This window comes from Hemiscyllium ocellatum, chromosome 19, assembly GCF_020745735.1.
Source record: "Hemiscyllium ocellatum isolate sHemOce1 chromosome 19, sHemOce1.pat.X.cur, whole genome shotgun sequence".
In the NCBI taxonomy this organism is placed as follows: domain Eukaryota; kingdom Metazoa; phylum Chordata; class Chondrichthyes; order Orectolobiformes; family Hemiscylliidae; genus Hemiscyllium; species Hemiscyllium ocellatum.
Genome location: NC_083419.1, coordinates 40,485,076 through 40,508,576, shown reverse-complemented (window position 1 = coordinate 40,508,576; position 23,501 = coordinate 40,485,076). Strand labels below are relative to the sequence as shown.

The 23,501-nt window shown below is 42.7% G+C and overlaps 1 protein-coding gene across 1 annotated transcript in view; it reads left to right on the top strand.

Moving 5' to 3' along the window:
- Positions 1–550: 550 nt before the first annotated feature.
- Positions 551–23,501, top strand: part of slc13a4 (solute carrier family 13 member 4) — a gene marked incomplete at its 5' end in the record, with an annotated part of 108,050 nt that continues 85,099 nt past the window's right edge. The window contains 2 exons of the mRNA XM_060840070.1: positions 551–581; positions 7,360–7,487. Of these exons, the coding sequence (XP_060696053.1) occupies positions 551–581; positions 7,360–7,487 (159 nt within the window). The remainder of the gene's footprint in view (positions 582–7,359; positions 7,488–23,501) is intronic.

Below are 23,501 nucleotides of genomic sequence, written 5' to 3'. Positions count from 1 at the left end.
CCATTCAATATGATCATGGCTGATCATCCTTAATCATTATCCTGTTCCTGCCTTATCTCCATAACCCTTGATTCCACTATCCTTGAGAGCTGTATCCAACTCTTTCTTAAATGAATCCAGAGACTGGGCTTCCACTGCCCTCTGAGGCAGAGCATTCCACACAGCTACCACTCTCTGGGTGAAGAAGTTTCTCCTCATCTCTGTCCTAAATGGTCTACCCGGTATTTTTAAGCTGTGTCCTTTCGTTCGGCACTCACCCATCAGCGGAAGCATGTTTCCTGCCTCCAGAGTGTCTAATCCATTAATAGTCTTAGATGTCTCAATCAGATCCCCTGTCAGTCTTCTAAACTCAAGGGTATACAAGCCCGCTCGCTCCAGTCTTTCAGCGTAAGGTAGTCCTGCCATTCCAGGAATTGACCTTGTGAACCTACGCTGCACTCCCTCAATAGCCAGAATGTCTTTCCTCAAATTTGGAGACCAGAACTGCACACAATACTCCAGGTGTGGTCTCACCAGGGCCCTGTACAGCTGCAGAAGAACCTCTTTGCTTCTATACTCAATCCCTCTTGTTATGAAGGCCAGCATGCTATTAGCCTTCTTCACTACCTGCTGTACCTGCATGCTTACCTTCATTGACTGGTGTACAAGAACACCCAGATCTCTCTGTACTGCCCCTTTACCTAAATTGATTCCATTTAGGTAGTAATCTGCCTTCCTGTTCTTGCCACCAAAGTGGATAACCATATATTTATCCACATTAAACTGCACCTGCCAAGCATCTGACCACTCATCTAACCCGTCCAGGTCACCCCGTAATCTCCTAACATCCTCCTCAAATTTCACCCTGCCACCCAGCTTAGTATCATCAGCAAATTTGCTAATGTTATTACTAATACCATCTTCTATATCATTAATATATATTGTAAAAAGCTGCGGTCCCAGCACTGATCCCTGTGGTACCCCACTGGTCACTGCCTGCCATTCTGAAATAGATCTGTTTATCACTACTTTTTGTTTCCTGTCAGCCAACCAACTTTCAATCCAAGTTAGTACTTTGCCCCCAATACCATGCGCCATAATTTTGCTCACTAACCTCCTATGTGGGACTTTATCAAAAGCTTTCTGGAAGTCCGGGTACACTACATCTACTGGATCTCCCTCGTTCATCTTCAGAGTTACATACTCAAAAAATTCCAGAAGATTAGTCAAGCATGATTTCCCCTTCATAACTCCATGCTGACTCTGACCTATCCTATTGCTACTATCCAGATGTGTCATAATTTCATCCTTTTATAATAGACTCCAGCATCTTTCCCACCACTGAGGTCAGACTAACTGGTCTATAATTTCCTGCTTTCTCTCTCCCATCTTTCTTAAAAGGTGGTACAACATTAGCCACCCTCCAATCCGCAGGAACTGATCCCGAATCTATAGAACATTGGAAAATAATTACCAACGCATCCACGATTTCTCGAGTCATCTCCTTCAGTACCCTGGGGTGTAGACCATCAGGCCCTGAGGACTTATCAACCTTCAGACCTAACAATCTCTCCAACACCAATTCCTGGCAAATATAAATTCCCTTAAGTCCAATCTTCTTTGTTACTTCTTCAAACAACTCAATCAAGTTTGCGAGACATAATTTCCCATGCACAAAGCCATGTTGACTATCCCGAATCAGTCCTTGCCTTTCCAATTACATGTACATCCTGTCCCTCAGGATTCCCTCCAACAACTTGCCCACCACTGAGGTCAGGCTCACCGGTCTATAGTTCCCTGGCTTGTCTTTACCTTCCTTCTTAAACAGTGGCACCACGTTTGCCAACCTCCAGTCTTCCGGCACCTCACCTGTGACTATTGATGATACAAATATCTCAGCAAGAGGCCCAGGAATCACTTCTCTAGCTTCCCACAGAATACTAGGGTACACCTGATCAGGTCCTGGGGATTTATCCACCTTTAACCATTTCAAGACATCCAGCACTTCCTCCACTGTAATCTGGACATTTTGCAAGTTGTCACCATCTATTTCCCTACAGTCTATATCTTCCATATCTTTTTCCACAGTAAATACTGATGCAAAATATTAATTTAGTATCTCCCCATTTTCTGTGGCTCCACACAAAGGCCGCCCTGCTGATCTTTGAGGGGCCCTAATCTCTCCCTTGATACCCTTTTGTCCTTAATATATTTGTAAAAACACTGTGGATTCTCCTTAATTCTATTTGCCAAAGCTATTTCATGTCCTCTTTTTGCCTTCCTGATTTCCCTCTTAAGTATACTCCTACTTCCTTTATACTCTTCTAAGGATTCACTTGATCTATCCTGTCTATACCTGACATATGCTTCCTTCTTTTTCTTAACCAAACTCTCTATTTCTTTAGTCATCCAGCATTCCCTATATCTACCAGCCTTCCCTTTCACTCTGACAGGAATATTCTTTCTCTGATTCTCGTTATCTCATTCCTGAAGGCTTCCCATTTTCCAGCCAACCCTTTGCCTGTGAACATTTGTACCCAATCAGCTTTCTAAAGTTTTTGCCTAATACCGTCAAAATTGGCCTTTCTCCAATTTAGAACTTCAACTTTTAGATCTGGTCTATCCTTTTCCATCACTATTTTAAAACGAATAGAATTATGGTTGCTAGCCCCAAAGTGTCTCCCACTGACACCTTAGTCACCTGTCCTGCCTTATTTCCCAAGAGAAGGTCAAGTTTTGCAACTTCTCTAGTAGGTACATCCACATACTGAATCAGAAAATTGTCTTGTACACACTAAACAAATTCCTCTCCATCTAAACCTTTAACACTATCGCAGTCCCAGTCTATGTTTGGAAAGTTAAAATCCCCGACCATAACTACCCTATTATTCTTACAGATAGCTGAGATCTCCTTACCCAAGTTTGTTTCTCAATTTCCCTCTGACTATTGGGGGGTCTATAATACAATCCCAATAAGATTATCATTCCTTTCTTATTTCTCAGTTCCACCCAAATAACTTCCCTGGATGTATTTCCGGGAATATCCTCCCTCAGCACAGCTGTAATGCTATTCCTTATCAAAAATGTCACACCACACCCACACCCCCTCTCCCCCTTCCCCTCTTTCTATCCTTCCTGTAGCATTTGTATCCTGGAACATTAAGCTGCCAGTCCTTCCCATCCCTGAGCCATGTTTCTGTAATTGCTATGATATCGCAGCCCCATATTCCTAACCATGCCCTGAGTTCATTTGCCTTCCCTGTTAGGCCCCTTGCATTGAAATAAATGCAGTTTAATTTATTAGTCCTACCTTGTCCCTGCCTGCCCTCACTGTTTGACTCACTTCTGTTCACAGCCGTACCAGTCTCAGATTGATCTCTTTCCCCACTATCTCCCTGGGTCCCACCATCGTCTCCCCCCCCCACCTTACTAGTTTAAGTCCTCCCAAGCAGTTTTAGCAAATTTCCCTGCCAGTATGTTAATCCCCTTCCAATTAGGTGCCATCCGTCCTTCTTGTACAGGTCACTTCTACCCCAAAAGAGATTCCAATGATCCAAAAATGTGATTCCTTCTCCATTACACCAGCTCCACAGCCATGCATCCATCTGCTCTATCCTCCTATTCCTGCCCTCACTAAATCATAGCACTAGGAGTAATTCAGATATGACTACCCTTGAAGACCTCCTTTTTAAATTTTTTCCTAACTCTCTGTAAACTCCCTTCAGAATTGTTTTTTTTAATGGTGAGGGTCTGGGAACTGTGGAGGATGAAAGATATTTAGGTGTCCAGATAAAAGAAAAATTAGTGTGCAGGAACAAATAGTAATTAAACAAGTTAAAGAGGTTATACCAATGATTTTGAATAAGTTGGAGTGGGAACAAAGTTATGTCTCAGTTGGGTAAAGTAATAGCCAGCACACATTTGGAGCACCATACCCAGTCTGAGGCACACACCTAATGAAGGACGTGTTGGCTTTAGAATGAACATTGCATACATTCAACTGAATGATATTGAGGTTTACAGGGTTAACTTATGAGGACAAGTTTTATGCATTTGTGAAATGGTCAAGTGAGTGAAGAAACATGAAGAGTGATCTAAATAAGATGCTTAAAATCACAAAATGATTTGGTTTTGATATGCTCTCAAACTATCTTCCTGTTGAGTTGAGCACTGTCTCTCCAACCAGCCATGTCATTTCATCAGCAACTTGAGCATTCTCGTGAACAGCTTTGTGACACATATGAGTCTGGTATGTCCAAGTCAGCCATTTGTTGGTCTGAAATCTCACCTTCTGTTTTCTGTTGAGAACTGGCTTTCCAAGAATTTGAATATTAGTTCTTCAGAATTAAATTTGTATTTCGGGGATCACACTGTTTTAACAGATTTACTAATATGTTCCAGAAGTTTATGCAGTAGATGCTAGGCGTGTAGTACAAATGCTGTGATGGGTTTGGTTTCCTGATCACATGGAGTAGTTAGTTTGGCTATAAATTTGATTGTTCAGATATAGGGAGGCACAGGCATATTGTTCATGTTCTGCACTAGAGACAAGATTAATGCAGTATCCAAGGGCCCAAACACACCTTCAAGGTGAAGCAGTGCTTTACCTGCATTTCACACAATCTAGTCTACTAGATTGAATCACCTGATGAAGGAGCAGTGCTCCGAAAGCTAGTGCTTCCAATCAAACCTGTTGGACTATAGCCTGGTATTGTATTTTTCACTTAGTCTACTGCATTTACTGCTCATAATGTGCTCTCTTCTACATTGGGGAAAGGAAGCATAGACTGCATGACTACTTCGCAGAACACTTATGTTCTGTCTGCAAAAAGGACCCTGAACTTCCAGTTGTCTGTCACTTCAACACACCACCCTATTCCCTGGCCAATATCTCTGTCTCAGCAGTGCTCCAGCAAAGCTCTGCACAAGCTGGAAGAACAGCACTCATTTTCCACTTGGGTACCCTGCAGCCCTCCAGACTTAACATTGAGTTCAGTAATTTTAGGGCCTGAGCTCCCCCATGTCCTAGGCCCTACTACACACACCAGGCCTGTCTAACTGCTCTTCTCTCTCTTTGGGCCCCCTCCTCATTTATCATTTACTCCTTACCCCCTCCCCTACCCTATTTTCTGCCCATAAATCAACATTTTCCTGACCACCCAGTGCTGAGGAAGGGTAATTTGACCTGAAACGTTTCTCTGTACAATGCTGCCAGACCTTCTGAGTTTTACCAGCAATTTCCATTTTTGAGATTAGACTGGATTCCTCACAGTATGGAAACAAGTCCTTTAGCCCTACAAGTCCACACTGACCCTCCGAAGAGTAGCCTACCCAGACCTGTTCCTCTACCCTGTATTTATCCCTGACGAATGCACCTAACTCTATAAGCAATTTACCATGGCCAATTCACCTAACCTGCACATCTTTGGACTGTGGGAAGAAACCGGAGCACCCGGAGAAAACCCACAAGGACACCGGGAGAATGTGCAAACTACATACAGACAGTCGCCCGAGGCTGGAATCGAATCTGGGTCCCTGGTGCTGTGAGGCAACAGTGCTTACCACTGAGCCACCATGTCACCCCTGTAAATCTTTCTGATTTACAGCACCTGCAGTTCTTTTGGTTTTTATTGACCCAGATTAATGCTCTGGGGGCATGGGTTCAACTTTTGTTATGTTCGCTAGTAGAATTTAAACTTGGATTAATAAACCTGGAACATGCAGCCAGTTTCAATAACAGTAATCATGAAGTTATCAATGATTGATGTAAAACCCATTTGAAAATCTGCCAATTTTACCTGGTCTGACCTATATGTGACTCCAAGCCAAAGCAATGTAATTTTAACTGCTATCTGAAATGGCGGAGAAAACCACCCAATTCAAGGGTGATGAAGCAGGGGCAGCCATTACTAATCTTGCCAGCATTGATCACAACTCAAGAAAGTTTAAAAAGTATACTATTTAAATGCTTTGAGCATAAGTTAGATTTTCTGGACACACGCTTTCCAGATATTTTTCTTTTACAGATTTTGATCTAGAGTCTGTTTTGATTTTGGAAAGCAAGTGTTGGCATATTTTTAATGGAAACCCCTTATGAGGAGAGATTGAGTAGGCTGGACTGAGGAGAAAGTGAGGTCTGCAGATGCTGGAGATCAGAGCTGAAAATGTGTTGCTGGAAAAGCGCAGCAGGTCAGGCAGCATTATGTTGCTGGAAAAGTGCAGCAGGTCAGGCAGCATGAAGAAGGGCTTATGCCCGAAACGTCGAATCTCCTGTTCCTAGGCTGGGCTGATACTAATTGAAATTTAGAAAAATGAGAGGTGACCTTATTGAAATATACAATTCTTACAGGAGTTGACAGAGCAGATGCAGAAAGGTTGTTTCTCCTTATGGGAGAGTCTAGGGACCAGAGGAAATAATATCAGTATAATGGCTCACACATATAAAAACCATAAGACCATAAGAAATAGGAGTGGAAGTAAGGCCATTCAGCCCATCGAGTCCACTCCACCACTCAATCATGGCTGATGGGCATTTCAACGCCACTTACCTGCACTCTCCTCCTATCCCTTAATTTCTTGCAAGATTAAGAATTAAGACAAAACTGAGTGAGGAAGAATTTCATTTCTCAGAGGGTGGTGAATCTGTGGAATTTTTTACAGAATAAGTTTTTGCAAGGCTGTGTTGTCAAGTACAGTCAAACTGAAGAGAGAAAGATTTTTAATCAATAAGAGAATCAAGGGTTACGGGAAAAGGCAGGAAGGTGGAGTTGAGGATTATCAGATCAGCCATGATTTCATTGAATGGTGGGGCAGAGCAGATTGGCTGAATTGCCTACTCCTGCTCCCAAGTCTTCAGGTAATTGTTCTGCTGTTTCTATTTATAGTTCCTCGAAAGCCATCACTTTTTTTTGTGGATTACTGTCTCCTTTGACTTTGCACCATGATCTGATTTGTCAATTAAGTTATCCCACCTTCCACCCTTATCACTGGCCCCTTCTCCTTCCCTTACCTTTTCTCTGCCCCTAAATTCTGACACAAAGACATTAAGTTGAAATGTTAACTCTTCCGCTCTCATTTCTGGCATCAGCAATATTTTGATTTAGGAGATAGTGAGGTCTCCAGATGCTGGAGATCAGAGTCGAGAGTGTGTTGCTGGAAAAGCACAGCAGGTCAGGCAGCGTCCGAGGAGCAGGAAAAATCAATATTTCGGGCTGGAGTCCTTCATCAAGAATATTTTGATTTAGTCTTCTGATTGCTGCGCAGGCACACTGTGTCTTGATGTAATATCTCATTTCTCAATGTATTACTCCTGTCAATGTGCCAGGAAATATAAAACTTTTTATCTAATGAGTACATTTTCTGTTTCTGTCTTTCAGCCAGAAGCTCAATGTGCCTATGTCCTGATAGTGACTGCAGTATATTGGGTCTCGGAGGCCGTCCCACTTGGTGCAGCAGCGATGGTACCTGCCTTTCTCTTCCCGTTGTTTGGAGTCTTAAAGGCCAGTGAAGTAAGAAAATAATCAATCTATTTATTATCCGATAGATGTGTGTGCTTTCTTCCATTTTTGCAATTAATGTAAATAAAAACGGCCATGTGCAGTAATGAACCTCCCATTGATTACCCCAAACTAACACGTTAATTACAAAAAAACTATTGTTAAAAAAAACATAATCACTACAGTTATCTTACTGGGCTAAGTGTGGAGACAGATGAGCTGTGATTTCATTGAATGGCAGTGCTGACATGATGGCCTTAATATTTTACTTCTGCTGCTACGTATTATGCTCTTTATATATATTCTCAGTGTCCATCACCATGGAAGCTCACTGCATTGTGAGATGATCAACTTACTAAGACTTGACCAACGAGCTTCTTGGTCTACTGCAGGTCTTGACAGTGAACCCCTCTTCGCCAGAAACTACTGACCAATCAGAGACCAGCAGCTTCTTGATTCTAAAGTGCAGTACTGGAGAACAAGTCTTCAGGGATCCAAACATTTTTTAAGAATCATGGTTTCTGTTAGCTTCTCATGGGAATGAGGGTCACAGGGATGAGAGGGAGGTGAGGAGACATCAGATACAAGGGCAGGGATTGTTTAAAAGCTCTGTTTTTCTTTATCCATGTCTTTGATTGCCCTCAGAATGGGTGAAATAGAGTTAGGAAACTTGCCTCTCTTCTTCCTGGTCAGAAAGGCAGGGAAACGAAGCTGGATTGAATTGAGGGTCTTAAGTGGCCACTTTGACTATAGAATCATAGAGTCATAGAGATGTACAGCATGGAAACAGACCCTTCGGTCCAACCCGTCCTGCTACTTAGTGCCTTTTTTACTGATGAGTCTGAAAAGTGTCCTAAGTGCCTTCCTGCCCAGCATTTAATTGGTGAGGTTGCCAGAAGACTATGAGCCAGGGCCAACGCACCCAATTATTTGCCTTGCCCGCCACTCCAACAGATGTTGCCCATAGTGCTAGCTGAGTGAAAGCAAAACTAATTTGGTGTTGTTCAGCTTCTCAATCAGTGATAGAGCTGTTCATACCAGGGTGAAGAAGAGAATCCATGTCAGTACAATACACTGAACGTAGTTACGTAGAACATAGAACATAGAAAAATACAGCGCAGTGCAGGCCCTTCGGCCCTCGATGTTACGCCGACCGAAGCCTACCTAACCTACACTAGCCCAATAACCTCCAGATGCTTATCCAATGCCCGCTTAAATAACCATAAAGAGGGAGAGTCCACCACTGCTACTGGCAGGGCATTCCATGAACTCACAGCTCACTGAGTAAAGAATCTACCCCTAACATCTGTCCTTTACCAACCTCCCCTTAATTTAAAGCTGTGTCCCCGAGTAACAGCTGATTCCATTAGCGGAAAAAGGTTCTCACTGTCAAACCTATCTAAACCCCTAATCATCTTGAACACCTCTATCAAATCTCCCCTAAACCTTCTTTTCTCCAATGAGAACAGCCCCAAGTGCCTCAGCCTTTCCTCATACGATCTTCCTACCATGCCAGGCAACATCCTGGTAAACCTCCTCTGCACCCATTCCAATGCCTCCACATCCTTCCTATAGTATGACGACCAAAACTGCACACAATACTCCAGATGAGGCTGCACCAGAGTCTTATACAACTGCAACATGACCTCAGGATTCCGGAACTCAATTCCTCTACCAATAAAGCCCAGTACGCCATATGCCTTCTTCACAGCACTATTTACCTGGGTGGCAACTTTCAGAAATCTGTGTACATGGACACCAAGATCCCTCTGCTCATCCACACTACCAAGTAGCCTACCATTAGCCCAGTAATCCATCTTCTTGTTACTCCTACCAAAGTGAATGACTTCACACTTAGCTACATTGAACTCCATTTGCCACCTTTCTGCCCAGCTCTGCAACTTATCTATATCCCGCTGTAACCTGCCACATCCTTCTTCGCTGTCCACAACTCCACCGACTTTCGTATCATCCGCAAACTTGCTCACCCAGCCTTCAAGCCCCTCCTCCAGGTCATTTATAAAAATGACAAACAGCAATGGTTCCAAAACAGATCCTTGTGGAACACCGCTAGTAACTGCACTCCAAGATGAACCTATACCATCAACTACTACCCTCTGTCTCCTTCCAGCCAGCCAATTCCTAATCCAAACCTCTAATGAACCCTCAATGCCATACCTCCGTAATTTTTGCAGTAGCCTACCATGGGGTACCTTATCGAACGCCTTGCTAAAATCCATATACACCACATCTACTGCTTTACCCTTGTCCACTTCCTTGGTCACTTTCTCAAAGAACTCGATAAGGTTTGTGAGGCACGACCTGCCCTTCACAAAACCATACTGACTATCCTTGATCACTTTATTCCTATCCAGATGTTCATAAATCCTATCCCTTACAATTCTCTCTAAGACTTTGCCCACAACAGAAGTGAGACTCACTGGCCTATAGTTACTCGGGCTATCCCTACTCCCCTTCTTGAACAAGGGGACCACATTCGCTATCCTCCAGTCTTCTGGCACTATTCCTGTAGATAATGACGACATAAAAATCAAGGCTCCGCTATCTCCTCCCTAGCTTCCCAGAGGATCCTAGGATAAATGCCATCAGGCCCAGGGGACTTATCTATTTTCATCCTTTCCAGTATTCCCCAGACCTCTTCCCTACATACCTCAAGGTCATCCATTCTAATGACTTGTGACTCAATATTCACATCAGCAACAGTGTCCTGTTCCTGAGTGAATACTGACGAAAAGTATTGACTTAGTGTCTCTCCAATCTCCCCCGCCTCCACGCACAACTTCCCACTACTATCCTTGACTGGACCGATACCTACCCTAGTCATCCTTTTATTCCTGACATACCTATAGAAAACCTTTGGGTTTTCCCTAATCCTACCAACTAAGGACTTTTCATGTCCCCTTCTCGCTGCTCTTAGCTCTCTCTTTAGATCCTTCCTGGCTACCTCATAACTCTCAATCGCCCCAACTGAACCTTCACGCCTCATCTTTACATAGGCCGCCCTCTTCCCTTTCACAAGGGATTCCAATTCCTTATTAAACCACGGCTCCCTCACAAGACCCTTTCCTCCCTGCCTGACTGGTACATACTTATCAAGGGCATCCAGTAGCTGCTCCTTGAACAAGCTCCACATATCATTTGTGTCCTTCCCTTGAAGCCTATTTTTCCAATCCACGCATCCGAAGTCATGCCTCACCGCATCATAATTTCCCTGCCCCCAGCTATAACTCCTGCCCTGCAGTGCACACTTATCCCTCTCCATCACTAGAGTAAAAGTCACTGAGTTGTGGTCACTGTCCCCGAAGTGCTCACCTACCTCCAATTCTAACACCTGGCCTGCTTCATTACCTAGAACCAAATCCAGTATAGCCTCAGCTCTTGTTGGCCTGTCTACATATTGTGTCAGGAAACCCTCCTGCACACATTGGACAAACACCGACCCATCTAATGAACTCGAGCTATAGCTTTCCCAGTCAATATCTGGGAAGTTAAAGTCCCCCATAACAACCACCCTACTACTTTCACTAGTTGTGACAGAAATAATGCTGGCTGAGGGTTAAATGAGTGAGCTTCACACAGAAATTTGTAAGGTAGCCTCTGCTCTTAGGAGACCTGACCAGTGAGAGAGTTAATGTCTTTTTTTAATTTGCCAGAATTCTCAACATTCAGAGAATGTGCCATTTGATTTGAAAGTAAAAAACAGAATTCATTCATTTAGAAGGGGTGGGACACATAAAGCAAGAAACAACAGGAACATCTGACTTAAGGAAAATGTTAGAGGCTAATATTAAATTTTATTAGCAGGAACCTCTAAAAAATCAGGGTCATCATGCAGAGGTTTTGTGAAAGCAAAATCGTTTTAACCAATTTACTACAATTCTTTGAACAAATAACATATGCTGTGGATAAATAGGAACATGGGATTCACTGTACTTAGATTTCCAGAAGGTTTCGTAATAAAGTACCATATCAAAGATTATTGCAGCAAGAAAAACATATGGTGTTTGGGGATAACATTTTGGTATGAATAGGAAAGTGGCTATCTAATATATAACAGTGAGTAGATGTAAATGGGTCTTTTCTGGTCAGCAAGATGTAACATGTGGTTTGCCACAGGGATCAATGTTGGAGCTTCAACTTATATAAATAACCTGAATGAATGGTTTGAAAATATGGTTGCTAAATTAGGTGATGAAACAAAATAAGTAAAACAGTAAGTTGTAAAAAGAGCAGAAGGAGACTGCAAATGTTATAGATATGTATTCGACATAGTTGCACAACAGACTTGTGAGAAAAATTATAATTTGTGGAATAAAAGGGACAGTGATAACATGGAAATAAAATTGGCTGAGTAATAGGAAACAGCGTAGCAAGTTAATGGATTTTTTTGGGCTGGAGGAAGGTTTATCATGGAATTTCCCAAGGGTCAGCATTGGAACCCTTGCTTTTCCTGATAAATATTAGTGGTTTGGATCTTAAGACCATAAGACCATAAGTCATAGGAGTGGAAGTAAGGCCATTTGGCCCATCCAGTCCACTCCGCCATTCAATCATGGCTGATGGGCATTTCAACTCCATTTACCCGCATTCTCCCCGTAGCCATTAATTCCTTGTGACATCAAGAACTTATCAATCTCTGCCTTGAAGACATTTAGCGTCCCGGCCTTCACTGCACTCCGCGGCAATGAATTCCACAGGCCCACCACTCACTGGCTGAAGAAATGTCTCCATATTTCTGTTCTGAATTTACCCCCTCTAATTCTAAGGCTGTGTCCATGGGTCCTAGTCTCCTCACCTAATGGAAACAATTTCCTAGCGTCCACTCTTTCCAAGCCATGTATTATCTTGTAAGTTTGTATTAGATCTCCCCTTAATCTTCTAAACTCCAATGAATACAATCCCAGGATCCTCAGCCGTTCCTCGTATGTTAGACCTACCATTCCAGGGATCATCCGTGTGAATCTCCGCTTGACACACTCCAGTGCCAGTATGTCCTTCCTGAGGTGTAGGGACCAAAACTGGACACAGTACTCCAAATGGGGCCTAACCAGAGCTTTATAAAGTCTCAGCAGCACAATGGTGCTTTTATATTCCAACCCTCTTGAGATAAATGACAACACTGCATTCGCTTTCTTAATCACGGACTCAACCTGCATATTTACTTCAGAGAATCCTCGACTAGCACTCCCAGATCCCTTTGTACTTTGGCTTTATGAATTTTCTCGCCGTTTAGAAAGTAGTCCATGCTTGTATTCTTTTTCCCAAAATGCAAGACCTCGCATTTGCTCACATTGAATTCCATCATTTCCTGGACCACTCTCCCAAACTGTCTAGATCCTTCTGCAGCCTCTCCACTTCCTCAGTACTACCTGCCTGTCCACCTTACTTCATATCATTGGCAAACTTCACTAGAATGCCCCCAGTCCCTTCATCCAGATCATTAATATATAACGTGAACAGCTGCGGCCCCAACACTGAACCCTTGTCACCGCTTGTCACCGCTTGTCACCGGCTGCCATTCCGAAAAAGAACCTTTTATCCCAACTCTCTGCCTTCTGTCAGACAGCCAATCCTCAATCTATCTCAGTAGCTCACCTTGAACACCATGGGCCCTCACCTTGCTCAGCAGCCTCCCCTGTGGCACCTTATCAAAGTCCTTTTGGAAGTCTAGATAGACCACATCCACTGGGTTTTCCTGGTCTAACCTACTTGTCACCTCTTCAAAGAATTCCAACAGGTTTGTCAGGCACGACCTCGCCTTACTAAATCCATGTTGACTTGTTCTAATCTGACTCTGCTCTTCCAAGAATTTAGAAACCTCATCCTTAACGATGGATTCTAGAATTTTACTAACAACCGAAGTTAGGCTAATTGGCCTATAATTTTCCATCTTTTGTCTTGATCCTTTCTTGAACAAGGGGGTTACAACAGCCATCTTCCAATCATCCGGGACTTTCCCTGACTCCAGTGACTTTTGAAAGATCTCAGCTATTTCCTCAGCCACCTTCCTCAGAACTCTAGGATGTATCCCATCAGGGCCAGGAGATTTATCAATTTTAAGACCTTTTAGCTTTTCTAGCGCTTTCTTCTTTGTAACGGCAACCATACTCAACTCAGCCCCCTGACTCCCTTTAATTGTTGGGATATTACTCATGTCTTCCACTGCAAAGACTGACGCAAAGTACTTGTTAAGTTCTCCTGCTATTTCCTTATCTCCCATCACTAGGCTTCCAGCATCAGTTTGAAGTGGCCCAATGTCTACTTTTGCCTGTCGTTTGTTTCTCATGTATTGAAAGAAACTTTTACTATCATTTCTATTATTACTGGCTAGCCTACCTTCATATTTGATCCTCTCCTTCCTTATTTCTCTCCTTGTTATCCTCTGTTTGTTTTTGTAGCCTTCCCAATCTTCTGTTTTCCCAGTGCTCTTGGCCACTTTATAGGATCTCTCTTTTTCTTTAATACATTTCCTGACTTCCTTTGTCAGCCATGGCTGTCTAATCCCTCCCTGGATAATCTTTCTTTTCTTGGGGATGAACCTCTGTACAGTGTCCTCAATTATACCCACAAACTCCTGCCATTTTTGCTCTACTGTCTTCCCCCCTAGCCTCTGTTTCCAGTCTATTTTCATCAGTTCCTCTCTCATGCCCTCATAATTACCTTTATTTAACTGTAACACCATTACATCCGATTTTGCCTTCTCTCTTTCAAACTGCAGACTGAACTTTACCATATTATGATCACAGCTTCCTAAGTGTTCCCTTACTTTAAGATCTTTTATAAAGTCTGGTTCATTACATAGCATTAGGTCCAGAATAGCTTGCTCCCTTGTGGGCTCCATGACAAGCTGTTCCAAAAAGCCATCCTGTAAGCATTCCATGAATTCCCTTTCTTTGGATCCACTGGCAACATTATTTACCCAGTCCACCTGCATATTGAAGTCTCCCATGATCACCGTGACCTTGCCTTTCTGACATGCCTTCTCTATTTCCCGGTACATGTTGCGCCCCTGGTCCTGACCACTGTTAGGAGGGCTGTACATAACTCCCATTATGGTTTTTTTGTTTTTGTGGTTCCTCAATTCCACCCACACAGACTCCACATCATCTGAAGCTTTGTTATTCAGTGCCATAGATTTAATTTTGTTCTTAACTAACAAGGCAACCCCATCCCCCTCTGCCCACCTCCATGTCTTTTCGATAAGTCGTAAATCCTTGGATGTTTAACTGCCAGTCCTGACCCCCCTGTAACCATGTCTCTGTGATGCCTACCACATCATAATCATTCACGATGATCTATGCCATTAGTTCATCTGCTTTATTACGAATTCTACGAGCATTCAGGTAAAGTACCTTAATGCTAACTTTCTTTTCATTAGAGATATTAGAAGTCATAAGATGTCCTAAGTTATCCTTCCTTGTTGCTGCATTCCCAGTCTGCCTCGAGTTTAAATCCGCCTCACATTTGCTATTCTGTTGCTTGTCTTTCCATTTAACTCCATACTCCCTGTCGCTTTCTCTTTCCCTTCCCCCCCCCCCCCCAACTCAGAAGTTTAAAGTCCTACTTACCACCCTATTTATCCTCTTCGCTAGAACATTGGTACCTGATCGGTTCAGGTGGAGACTGTTCCAACGGTACAGATCCCCCCGTTTCCAAAACTGATGCTAATGCCCTATGAAGTGGAATCCCCCTTTCCCACACCAATCCCTTAGCCAAGTGTTTACTTCTCTAATTTTCTTACCCCTCTGCGAATTGGCACGTGGCTCGGGCAGTAATCCGGAGATTATGACCCTTGAGGACCTGTACTTCAATTTCCTTCCTAGTGCTTGATAATCCCCAAACAGGTCCTCCACCCTAGCTTTGCCTATGTTGTTAGTCCCAACGTGGACCACAACAACTGGATCCTCCCCCTCCCGCTCCAATATCCTATCAAGCCAGTCAGAGATGTCCCGCACCATGGCACTGGGCAGGCAACATACCATGCGAGACTCCCGATCCGGCTTGCAAAGGATACTATCTGTCCCCATAATTATAGAATCCCCTATAACAACTGCTTGTCTTTTTGCTCCCCCCTCTTGAATGGCCTTCTGCACCAGGGAGAAGGCCATGGTCAGCTGGCTCATCCTGTCCAGAGCCCTTTTCCTCATCTGTACAGGGAGCAAGAATCTCATGCCTGTTGGACAAGGTCAAGGGCTGAGGTTCCTGCACTCCTGAACTCAGGTTCCTCCTACCTGCCTCACTTACAGTTACACTCTGATGTCCCTGATCACTAACTGAATGTGAATTACTCAATCTCCCAGATGTGACTACCTCCTGAAACAAAGCGTCCAGGTAACTCTCCCCCTCCTGGATGTGCCGCAGTGTTTGAAACTCAGATTCCAGATCATCAACTCTGATCCGGAGTTCTTCCAGCAACCAACACCTGCAGATGTGGTCATTGCCATTCACAATGGGATCAGCCAGCTCCCACATCATATAGCTACAGCACATCACCTGCCCAGCCATCTCTACTTAGTTAATTACTTTGTTACTTTGTACAGGTTTGAGTTAAAATACTTTCTGATACCTCTCTGCTATAGTCTTTTTCTAAAAAAGAATTAATAGATAAACAAAAAAAGTACATTTTTAACCAGTCACTGGTAAAGAAATAGAAAATCCTTACCTTAAAATACCAGAGTACTTAAAGGTGGTAAGAGGAGGATCTTGGTGTGCAGGAGACCATTTCGACATTGTTGGAAGATATGAAACATGGAAGCATTGTAAACTGTAAGAATGATAAGTTAGAGCATCAAAATGAGATAAGACCAGTTAATGAAGTGGGCAGATAGGTAGCAGTTGAGGTTCAATGCAGAAAAGAAGAGGTGATGCATTTTGATAGGAAGAATATGGACAGGCAATATCACATAAGGGGTACAACTCTAAAGGGGATTTAGGAATAGAGGGGTCTGGGATTATATTTACACAGCCCATTGAAGGCAGCAGGACAGGTGGAGACAGCAATAAATAAAGGATCCTAATTTTTATTAATAAGGTCATGGAGTACAAGAGCAAGGAGGTGATGCTGTACTTGTCTAAGATGCTAGTTAGACCTCAGCTGAACTACTGTGGTTTGGCACCAGATTACAGGGAAGGTGTGAATGCATTAGAGAGAGTACAGAGCAGATTTACAAGAATCGATCCAGGGATGAGAAACCACTTTAATAAGGATAGATTGGAGAGGTTAGAACTGTACTCCTTGGAGAGAAGAAGGCTGAAAAGAGCTGAGAGAAGTTTTTGAAAGTGTGAAATGGCTGGGTAGAGCAGATAGAGATAAGCTGAACTAAGAACAGAAGAACTAGGATCAGGAGTAGGTTAAATGGCCCATCAAGCATTCAGTAAGATTATGGCTGATCCTTTCATGGACTCAGCTCCACTTACCTGCCTGCTTACCATAACCATTATTTGGTTTAGTGTTCAAAAATCTATCTTTCTTTGCCTTAAAAATATTCAATGAGGTAGCCTCAACTGCTTCACTGGGCAGGGGATTCCATAGATTCACAACCATTTAGGAGCAGACGTTCCACCTAAACTCAGTCCTAAATCTGCTCCCCCTTATTTTGAGGCTATGCCTCTTCATTCTCACTTCACCGGCCAGTGGAAACGGTTCCCACTGGGAAGAGGATTAAGGGAACAGTTTTTAAATGATTTGTAAAAGAAGCAAATGCGAGGTGAGAAAACCCTCTTTCACACAGCAAGTGGTTTATGAATGGAATGCACTATCTGGACTCGTGGTAGTTGGTTCAATAGAGGCATTTAAATAGAAACAATCTACAAAGTATGGGGAAAAGGTAGGAGAAGGTTGCTAAGTCATGATACTCATTTGGGGAGCCAGTGTGAACATAATGGGCTGAATCAAATCTTTCCATGCCATTAAAAAATTGTGATTCAGTGAGATAGATTAACACAAATACAGGTCATTCTGCTATAAAGCGCATTTTGTTAATGTGAATTTGCTACAACACAATTGATGAATTGGGGACACTGTTTCTAAAACGTGAACTTTTCAAGCATGTAGTGATTATAGTGTGATTCCAGTCCCCTTAGTTTAAATGGAGCTGCTATTGTACAATTTTCTTATAACCCAAGATTGCATGAGAATGAAACTATTGCATTATAGCAAAACTGACTGTATCTGGAAAATGTGGCAAAATATGAAATTGTCCATTTTGGTAGAAAGAATTAAAAAAGTACATTCTCTATAAGCTTAGAGATTGCAGGGTTCTCATCCAGGCAACAGGAGAGTATTACACCACACTCCTGATTTGTGTCAAATAGATGATGACAAAGTTTGGGGATTCAAATGTGAGTCACAAACTACAGAATTCCCAATCTCTGACTAGTTCTTCTATCCACAGTATTTATACGGCTGGTTCAATTTAGTTTCTAGTCGATGGTAGCCACAGGATATTGATAGTTGGAAATTCAGCCATTGTAATGCAATTGAATGTCAAGGCATTTAAATTATAATTGCATACTGACTTTCATAAAAGCAGGCTCTTTTTCCTCTAGGTATTAGCACCACCTACTTCTACCTACAATTACTCTCTGCATCAGCTGTAGTGTTAGGTCATTTATTCCTGACTGTTCTGCAAGATTGTGAGAAAGTAGAGAGGCATAGTAATACATGAATGACATGAAATTCTTCTTTAGTTCACCTTTTGATGCTATTGAGCTGAGCTTGGGTTGTTAGTAATTATTGCCTCTCTGCCTTTGATCTCTGTGGAAATATTCTCAAAAGCGACCAGGAGGTATTGCCTAGGGATCTCTTGGTTTGTGACATTTTTCCCTTCCGCTATGTATGATTCGTTTCCTGTAAATGTAGCCCAAAAGACAATAATTTGATATCCTCAAGCAAATCAATAATGATATTCATGTCTGTGTGTCTTCCATGGAGGGTGTGAGAACAGAAAGAGGCATAATATATGAACCGTAAGTAAAAGAAAGTATCTGAAGAATATCATGTAAAAATAATAGAAAAGGAGCACTCAGAGACTGAGGGAGCTGATGCAAAGACCACCTGCAGCATAGTGGTTGTCCATGGGAACCATCCAAAACGTTATAAGGCTTTACAACTGCAAAGTTAATAGACATAGCATTTACATCATTTTGACAAAGTCTTCCATCTTGGTGCAACTAATGATTTCATTAAACAACTGTAGGAATGTGCACACTATTGTTGAATAGTGTTACTTGCAATGCATTGTAAGACACCTTTTGTGAAGCTCCTCTTAACACTAGTTGAACATTTGAAAATGTACCAGCAAATAAGTATCTGGAAGATCTGGAGAGTGATGTTGAAGAGTCAAAGATGGTGCATAGAACAACAGGATCTCCGTCCATTTCCTGCCACAAATAGTTATCTCTTTCAGTTTCTGCAGTTCTGTGTTTCTACATGAAAACGTATAAAAGTGTCATTTTATGGCTTCACATCCTGTAATAGATGAGCTCTCATGATACTTAAATGAGGCTGACACCAGAAACAGGCATTGTACTGAACACTAATTGATGGATTCTCATGCTAATTGATTTATTCCTCAACAGAGAATCCAGAAGAAAACTGAGACTTACTGTGCATCTGGCAATAACTTTCTCCATTGAGCATTGTATCTCTATCAGGAATTAATTACTAACTTCCCACCCTGAACTGATCAAACAGGCTCACTCAGCATTACTGTTTTTTACATGTCTTCATTAAAGTGGGTTTGCCTTCTGGCAGCTGCTAACCCAATTGCTGTTGAAAAGCATCTTCTTGAACCACTTCAGTTGATATGCAGAAGCTATTTACTGTTAGCTGGAGAGTTCCAGGATATTGAGCCAGAGATGAGGAAGGAACAGTGAAATTCTGCCAAATCTAGACTTGGAGGAAAATGTACAGGTGGTAGTATCCCATGCACCTGTTGTTTTTGTTCTTATAGCAGAAGCCGCAGGTTTGAATGATGTTGCATTGTGAATTTGGTGAGTTTCTGTAGTGCATCTTGTAGATGACGAGCAATGATCCATTGTGCTCTGATGGTAGAAGTGAGTGCTTCAAATGGTGAATGGGATACTGATCAAGCAGGTTGCTGTATTCTGGATCATGTCAAGCTTCCTGAATGTTGTTGGATCTGACTTATCAAGAGAAGTGGAGAGTATTTCATCATTCTCCTGTCATATGCCTTGCAGACGGTAGCAAGACTTTAGAAACGTGTAATGTGTGTATTTGTGTATTACAAGGACAAAGAAACAATAACTTCTTTGTTGTTAAGCAGCTTATGAATATAGACTGTTAGAATCTTGTAGCAATAATATGGTGAATTTTTTTTGAGTAGGAGTGACTTACAGACTGTGACATACTTCTGGTACCGTGTACAGAGACCAAAACTTGATTACTTGAGGTCCTTGCAATTCTCCTGTAACTTCCACCATAAATTCATACCAAATATCCTCCAAATACATGATCATTCAACAAGCTGTTTGCTGTGCATAATTTTCTGCTTCAATAAGGTATGCATTATGTTTTAAGTAACTTTTATTCAAATCTAATTAAAGTAAGCCTAATAATAAATGAGAATTAGGTTTTAATGCCAAACAGTTGGGTCAACTTTCCACTTTCAAATAGGAACATAAGATCCTAACTGATTTGGTTGTGGTTTGATCTCCACTTTCTGGTTTGCAATGTGATACTATGACCTGTTATGTGCCTGGTTCCAAGGTGCAAGAAATACATTAAAGATCAATTGTTGTTTACCCAATATCATTCTGATTTTATAGTTATGTTTAAATAACTTAGGGCTAAATCAATAGCGGCGGCACAGTGGCACAGTGGTTAGCACTGCTGCCTCACAGTGCCAGAGAGCCGGGTTCATTTCCCGACTCAGGCGACTGACTGTGTGGAGTTTGCACGTTCTCCCCGTGTCTGCGTGGGTTTCCTCCGGGTGCTCCAGTTTCCTCCCACAGTCCAAAGATGTGTGGGTCAGGTGAATTGGCCATGCTAAATTGCCCGTAGTGTTAGGTAAGTGGTAAATGTAGGGGTACGGGTGGGTTGCGCTTCGGCGGGTCGGTGTGGACTTGTTGGGCCGAAGGGCCTGTTTCCACACTGTAAGTAATCTAATCTAATCTAATAATTTGTTAATAAACAAAATCAATAAATTAAGATGTACACAATAATTTAAATACACTCTTTCCAAATCATAACATGGCTACTGAGCTATTTTTAAGCTTAAATCTATCAAACATATTTTTTTCAAAATACCTGGATATGTGATCAAAGGTTCTAATGTACATGGGCTACAGAATTAACAGTCTTTCATTATAAAATAGGAAAGAGTTGGAGAATGTAGTTATATTAATCTGCATTGTAAAATGGATTTGAGACAGGGCAGAATCTTATCAGGGTCTGAGTGATATGGGCTACATGACAGAGACGTCTACCTCATCTCATCGCAACATTGGGAACAACTTGCTCCATCTTTGTGCTTTTAGAGTCATAGAGTCATAAAGATGTACAGCATGGAAACAGACCCTTCGGTTCAACTTGTCCATGCTGAACAGATATCCCCACCCAATCTAGTCCCACCTACCAGCACCCGGCTCATATCCCTCCAAACCCTTCCTATTCATATACCCATCCAAATGCCTCTTAACTGTTGCAAGTGTACCAGCACCACCACTTCCTCTGGCAGCACATTCCATACATGTACCACCCTCTGTGTGAAAAAGATGCCCCATAGGTCCGTTTCAAATCTTTCCCCCTCACCCGAAACCTATGACATCTAGAACATAGAACATAGAACATAGAACAATACAGCACAGAACAGGCCCTTCGGCCCACGATGTTGTGCCGAACATCTATCCTAGATTAAGCACCCATCCATGTACCTATCCAATTGCCGCTTAAAGGTCGCCAATGATTCTGACTCTACCACTCCCACGGGCAGCGTATTCCATGCCCCCACCACTCTCTGGGTAAAGAACCCACCCCTGACATCTCCCCTATACCTTCCACCCTTCACCTTAAATTTATGTCCCCTTGTAACACTCTGTTGTACCCGGGGAAAAAGTTTCTGACTGTCTACTCTATTCCTCTGATCATCTTATAAACCTCTATCAAGTCACCCCTCATCCTTCGCCGTTCCAACGAGAAAAGGCCGAGAACCCTCAACCTATCCTCATACGACCTATTCTTCATTCCAGGCAACATCCTGGTAAATCTTCTCTGCACCCTCTCCAAAGCTTCCACATCTTTCCTAAAGTGAGGCGACCAGAACTGCACACAGTACTCCAAATGTGGCCTAACCAAAGTCCTGTACAGCTGCAACATCACTTCACGACTCTTGAATTCAATCCCTCTGCTGATGAACGCTAATACACCATAGGCCTTCTTACAAGCTCTATCCACCTGAGTGGCAACTTTCAAAGATCTATGTACATAGACCCCAAGATCCCTCTGTTCCTCCACCTTACTAAGAACCCTACCGTTAACCCTGTATTTCGCATTCTTATTTGTTCTTCCAAAATGGACAACCTCACACTTGGCAGGGTTGAACTCCATCTGCCACTCCTCAGCCCAGCTCTGCATCATATCTAAGTCCCTTTGCAGCCGACAACAGCCCTCCTCACTGTCCACAACTCCACCAATCTTCGTATCATCTGCAAATTTACTGACCCACCCTTTGACTCCCTCATCCAAGTCATTAATAAAAATTATAAACAGCAGAGGACCCAGAACTGATCCCTACGGAACTCCACTTGTAACTGGGCTCCAGGCTGAATATTTACCATCTACCACCACTCTCTGACTTCGACCGGTTAGCCAGTTTTCTATCCAATTGGCCAAATTTCCCTCTATCCCGTGCCTCCTGACTTTCCGCATAAGCCATCTAGTTCTGGACTCACCCACCCCAGGGAAAAGATTTTGTCTATTACCTTTTCCATGCCTCTCATGATTTTATCAACCTCTATAAAGTCACCCCCTCAGCCTCTGACATTCCAGGTAAAACAGCCCCAGCCTGCTCAGCCTCTCCCTATAGCTCAAATCCTCCAACCCTGGCAACATCCTTGTAAATCTTTTCTGAACCCTTTCAAGTTTCACAACATCTTTCCAATAGGAAGGAGACCAGAATTGCATGCAGTATTCCAACAGTGGCCTAACCAATGTCCTGTACAACCGCGACATGACCTCCCAACGCCTGTACTCAGTACCCTGACCAATAAAAGAAAGCATACCAAACACCTTCTTCACCATCCTATCTACCTGTGACTCCACTTTCAGGGAGTTATGAACCTGCACTTCAAGGTCTCTTTGTTCAGCAACACTCTCTAGGGCCTTACCATTAAGCGTGTAAATCCTGCTAAATTTGCTTTCCCAAAATGCAGCACCTTGCATTTATCTGAATTAAACTCCATCTGTCACTTCTCAGCCCATTGGCCGATCTGGTCAAGATCCTGTTGTAATCTGAGGTAACCTTCTTTGCTGTCCACTACACCTCCAACCTTGGTGTCATTTGCAAACTTACTAACTATACCTCTTATGCTCACATCCAAATCATTTATGTAAATGACCAAAAGTAGAGGACCCATCACCGATCCTTGTGGCACTCCACTGGTCACAGACCTCCAGTCTGAAAAACAACCCTTCTACCTTTGAGTCAGTTCTGTATCCAAATGGCTAGTTCTCCCTGTATCCCGTGAGATCTAACCTTGCTAACCAGTCTCCCATGGGGAGGCTTGTCGAACGCTTTACTGAAGTCCATATACATCACATCTACCACTCTGCCCTCTCAATGTACTTTGTTACTTCTTCAAATAACTCAATCAAATTCGTGAGACATGATTTCCCACACACAAAGCCATGTTGACTATCCCTAATCAATCCTTGCCTTTCCAAATACATGTACATCCTTTCCCTCTGGATTCCCTCCAACAACTTGCCCACCACCGATGTCAGGCTCATTGGTTTATAGTTCTCTGGCTTGTCCTTACCACCCT